The 5,451-nt window shown below is 57.4% G+C and overlaps 1 protein-coding gene across 1 annotated transcript in view; it reads left to right on the top strand.

Annotated features, from left to right (window-relative positions):
- The first annotated feature begins 29 nt into the window (after positions 1 to 29).
- KCNK9 (potassium two pore domain channel subfamily K member 9) overlaps positions 30 to 5,451 on the top strand; it is an 87,355-nt gene continuing 81,933 nt past the window's right edge. The window contains exon 1 of the mRNA XM_004387358.1: positions 30 to 370. Coding sequence (XP_004387415.1) covers positions 88 to 370 — 283 coding nt within the window. The 5' untranslated portion in view covers positions 30 to 87. The remainder of the gene's footprint in view (positions 371 to 5,451) is intronic.

Below are 5,451 nucleotides of genomic sequence, written 5' to 3'. Positions count from 1 at the left end.
GGCGGCGGCCGCCGGGCGCTGCAGTGGGACGCGCGCGGCTGCGAGCCTGCGGGACATGCCCCCCGCGCCGGCTCCTTGCTGGCGGCCATGAAGAGGCAGAACGTGCGGACTCTGTCCCTCATCGTCTGCACCTTCACCTACCTGCTGGTGGGCGCCGCCGTCTTCGACGCCCTGGAGTCGGACCACGAGATGCGCGAGGAGGAGAAACTCAAAGCGGAGGAGATCCGGATCAAGGGGAAGTACAACATCAGCAGCGAGGACTACCGGCAGCTGGAGCTGGTGATCCTGCAGTCGGAGCCGCACCGCGCCGGCGTCCAGTGGAAATTCGCCGGCTCCTTCTACTTTGCCATCACGGTCATCACCACGATAGGTAAGGGCTGGGCGCGCCGCCGCCGGCTCCCCGCTCTCGGGAGGAATCCGGGGAGGTGGCTGAGCGCGCGGCGCGGGGCTGGGGTGCGGGGCAACGAGGGTTAAACGCAGCCTCTCGCGGGGCCCCTCCCGCAGCGCCCCCTCCCCTCTGGAGAGCCCACGCCTCTCGCGCGCCTCCGCGCCTCACCCCTCAGGGACCCCACCCGTGCTCCTCTCCGTGCTGGTGTCTGGACCGGGAGTGCGAGCCCCCGAGCTGAGTGTGCCGGAGCCGGGAGGGCGGAGGCGCCACTTTTGCGAAGAGTGGAGCGCTAAGAATAATCCCAGCGCAGACACCCACCCACCCACCGCCCCGGCGCGGGCTGGACTGCGCGGGGTTCCAAAGCTTACACTTACTAGCTCTCTGGGAGTTGGAGAAGGCTTTCCCGGAACCTGGGGTGCAGAGAAGGGAGGGCTCAGGTGGTAGGGCACTGCTCCGGGGCGTGGGAGGTGCTGACCCTCGCCAGCCTTCGGGCCCCCTTCCAGGCTTCTCCTCCCGACCCAGATTTCAGCTCTCCATCCTCCGGCTCCTTCTGTCCCGAGTTCCGGAGCCTGGACGCACCAGGCTCCTGGCAGGAGGGAGTTTGCTCTTGGAAGCCCGGGATGGGATGACAGCCTGGTGAACCCCTCTAGGAGCAGGTGGAGGGCTGGAGGAGGGGCAGGACATGCCCGCTCCCCAACCTGTGACGGTGGATAAGGGAAGTCTGGATTTCTCCCCAAAATCAGGGAAGTTCATCTCCAGCTACAGTGGGAGAGAGGGTCCAGGTGGACACCCGGGAAGGCCTGAGGGTCCTGTGTCCAAGGGTGCTGTGGTGGAGCAAAGTGGAGGTGCCCGGGACAGCACCTGCACTGTGGGGGAGCTTCCAGGAACTCAAAGGCATTCCACTTTGAGACCCGTGGGAACTAGAGCAGGTCATTTTTATCCCCGTAGATCTGGTGGAAGGCCTACGTGGCAGCAGGCAGGGTGGTTTGAGATTCGTGACTTGTCCCAGCCTGCATCCCTGTCTCTGCACGGCCACCTCCTTGGACCTTCAGGGCCAAGTGTTGGTTTGTGGGTGGTGTCTGCACTGCCCATCCAGTCCGTTATGTCCCTGTGCCGCCCTCCTGCCTGCCTTCTCTGGCCGTCCCTGAATCTTCCCCTTGGTATTTTTCTCCGGAAAGCTGTATGTGCTGAAACACAGGATTTCTTGGTGCCATATGCAACAGGAAGCACCAGCACAGGACGATCTGTCTCTCCTTCTTGCTTGAAAAGACTTTGCAGAGAGTCATCTTGTTTCAAATGTTTAATTCATTGGTGCAGGTTTTTCTGTGTTTAGAAGGAAATGGTCCTTCTGTTGTCTGCATAACCAGCTTTGCTCCCACGCTGTTCGTCCAGCGGCCAAAACATGGATGAGTCCTTCCCTCCCGCCCTGTAGTCCCAGTGTCTGAGGCCCAGCCCGTCGTCACCGGCATTTCTGTTCTTAAACTGTTCGCGTGGGCTGTGGCAGTGACATACAGATGTGTGCAGAGCATAGAGCTCCTGGGGACAGGGGCCTGTTTGCCCAGAGCCACAGAGCAAGAAATATGCCTTCCGAACTGACCGCCACGGGGGAGGCGAGAAAACCCGCTAGCCCCTAAACGTGCCTGTAGCGATCAAGACGGAAGACTGGAGAAATTTGCTAGCATGCTGGCTCTGAGTAGTAGTAAAGTGAACACGTACAACGTTTAGCTGGTCCCAAGAGTTAAGTGACAACACTGAGCGAAAGGTTGGATGAAAAGACAACCCAGAAATGTTTCAGATGCCCTTAAAGAAATAAATTGTCGAGGCTGATGAAGTCCTGATTGAGGTGTGTTTCATTGATTCTGATAGGTGATGCTGGGCAAATGCTTCTAACTGTTAAAACTCCAAAGAGAAAATGTCAAGCAAAGTGTAGCCAAGTTGAGGGTGGTCTCTTAGCTGGGCTGTGGGTGGGACGAGGCTCAGTCCAGGATGAGCAGGGCTTCTGATGAATATGCCGATTTTTCTCCCTTTCTTTATTGGATTTTCCTGAAAGACAGGTTGAAACATCTGTGTAAGGACAGGAAGCAAAGATTGTCGTGACAGCTGAAGACACTGAACTTTGAGCCCAGTGACCTAGCCTGGAATCAGAATCTTGTCTCGGTTTGCTTGTCAGACCATGCGGAGGTCATTTCCTGGCTCTGAGCCTCAGTTTCCCCAACTGTAGAAGGAGCCCTGGACAATCCCCTCCTGCCAGAGTGCTTCTGAAGGGCTTGTGGGGTCACTAGGTGCTGAGTGCTTGTACATGCATGATCCCAGTTCTTTGAAATAGACTTAGCCTCACTCCCTCTGCCCCAAGAAGCTGTTTAGCAGAAGAGCTCAAATTTACAGGAAACAAAGCACCTTGCCAGCTAATTCTGTTTGTTTTCTTCTTTTTTTAATATAAATGCAAATTAAGGTGCTCCTGGGCCCAGAACAAAAAGCAGCCCCAAGCCAGGCACTCCGAGGCATTGGCTTCTATTGGACAATGATATTAATGAGTCAGGTTAATCTGCACGGGCGTTCTTATTTTCAATCTAACCTTGAGCGATGTCTCGAGTGTACTTCAACTTTGCCCGAGTCTCCGAGGCTGACGCAGGAGCCCTGACACTCGGCTTCTGCTAATGAACGCTTCTTCTCAGATGCAGCTATTAGCTCGCTCTGTGAAATGGATTTTCAAAACATATATAATTACCACTTCGCGTGGGATCTGTGGCCGCGCCTTCCTAAAAGGGTTTGGAGGGATATTACACTGGATCCTGCCGCAGCTCTCTGGGGAGCCGGGTGGCAGCAGCCCTTGTAACAAGGAGGGCAGAGCAGAATCCCAGCCGAGCTCCAGAAAGGGCAAATTTGGTCGCAGCATTTATCCGAGGTCTGGTTTTGATTCCTCCCCCGTTGCTTCTTTTGATGTCTGTGCCACTTGTAGCTATTTCCGCAGAGATTGTTTTGATGAGCCCTACACTCGCGGGGCCCCAGAACGTTGGGCCTTGGCACTGTGCTTGTTTTAGGATGGCAAACCTTACCTGTGCTTGCCTGATTAGCAGGATGCTTTGGGACCCCACGCCCCTTCCCAGCTGCCCAGCTTCCCAGTAGAAGTGGTGGAAGCCAGGAGTCTGGACGCAAGTGTATCGTGCCTTATGGGAACGCGCTCCGCTTGAGGTTAAGTCCTGAGTGTGCCAGAAACCCCTGGTGCCACTTGTGACCTTCCTACAGTAGCTGCTTTAGGCCAAACGTGTGTCGTACAATCAGCTGCTACCCACAACAGAACAGAGCGAGGTTGTCCAGGGCCCTGTTCCCTCCTGAGGCCAGGGTGGTTGCCGAAGGATGCAGGAGGCTGGTTTAGGAGCTGGGGTCTGTTGGCTGGGGGTGGGGCACACTCTGAGAAAGAGTTTTGGGGCTCCCGTCCTTGCCCTGTCCAGGGTCTCGCACCCGCTTGAAAACAGGATGCACCGGGACACCTCTCCTCTCATTTGTAAGCAGAACCAGGGGCAGCGCTTACAGAATGGGAAGCCTCTTCCGTTTTTTCCGGCACTCTTGGGTGTCATTTTCCATACATGGTTCACACCCTTGCGGAGTGCCTGACCCTGCCGTGGGCTCTGCCGCCTGCCTCTGGGGCTCTGGGGACAGAGATGACAAGATAAGCCCTGGCCTTGAGGCCAGAGGGGAGCTGGAAGCCCAAACGGCCGATTGCTGCCCAGCGGGAAGGGCAGGGATGGCTGAGCCCGGACACTGCCTTAACCCGCCCCATGCCGCAGCTGTGGACGCCCACGGGCGACCTTGGTGCCCCTGGACCCTTCACCACAAAGTCCTCCTTGGTTTCCCCTCTACCCCTTGCTGCCTCCCTGAGCTGTGCCCCCCCGAGCCTCCCTCCATTCCAGGGTCTGTACCATTTTTCCTGCCTCAGGTCTGGCCTCTGCCTTTTCTCCCTGCACCCCCAGGGCCCAGCCCACTGCGCAGAGCAGAGTGCGCATCTCACAGGACTGTAGATGGCCCAGGACACAGAGGACCGAGCAGGAGGGAGCAGGGCACTTCCATGGGCATAGCATGCACTCAGTTCCTCTGAGAGGCTGGTGGGAGTACTGCCCCACTTGACAGATGGGGAAACTGAGGCCCAGGGCAGGCAGCACACATGGAGGCAGAGGGCCCTGAACTCCATAAGGCATGGGCTTGGACTGCGGCATTGCCCCAGCAGCCGGGGATGGACCTGTGGAATATTCCGTCTCTGTCTGTCTGCTTCTCTCTTTAATGGCACTGTTCAGGAAACCTGCTGGGCTAACCCAGGGTGAAGAACCCTCCCCGCCCCCCAGCACACCCTAGACTGGCCCGGGGGGGCAGGGCTGCCTCCGTCAGTCCCAGTGGGGCACCTGGCCATGGGCAGGAAGTGTGAGATGCCAAGGCCCTTCCAGACTGCGCTTGCCCAGCCTAGCGCCATGAACATGGCCTATTTATGGATGGAGAAAAACAGAGAAGTGGGCAGAAGTGGGGTTCCTTGTGACTCTGGGTGACATAAAGGAAACATCCAGCTAGATGCTCTGAGGCAAGGGTGGGGATCAGATGAGACCCACACAACAGTTTCAGACATCCCCTGCCTTCACCTGCTTTTTCTGAGTCACTTTCCCTAGCTCAGTACAGTGTGGTCAGAGCGGGAGCAGGTGAATCAGGCCTCAGTGCCCATCCCTTCCCCCATGCACCTGCTCATTCACACCTCCCTCCATCCGTTCCCCATGCACCTACTCATTCACACCTCCATCCATCCATTCCCCATGCACCTGCTCATTCACACCTCTATCCATTCCCCATGCACCTGCTCATTCACACCTCCCTCCATCCATTCCCCAGGCACCTGCTCAGCCACAACCCGTCCATCCATTCCCCATGCATCTGCTCATTCACACCCCATCCATCCAATCCCCATGCACCTGCTCATCCACACCTCCCTCCATCCATTCCCCAGGCACCTGCTCAGCCACAACCCATCCATCCATTCCCCATGCACCTGCTCATTCACACCTCCCTCCATCCATTCCCCA

The sequence above is a fragment of the Trichechus manatus genome, unplaced genomic scaffold, assembly GCF_000243295.1.
Source record: "Trichechus manatus latirostris isolate Lorelei unplaced genomic scaffold, TriManLat1.0 scaffold00185, whole genome shotgun sequence".
Lineage (NCBI taxonomy): Eukaryota > Metazoa > Chordata > Mammalia > Sirenia > Trichechidae > Trichechus > Trichechus manatus.
Note: the sequence above shows the minus strand (reverse complement) of the source record. Positions and strands in the feature narration are given on the sequence as shown.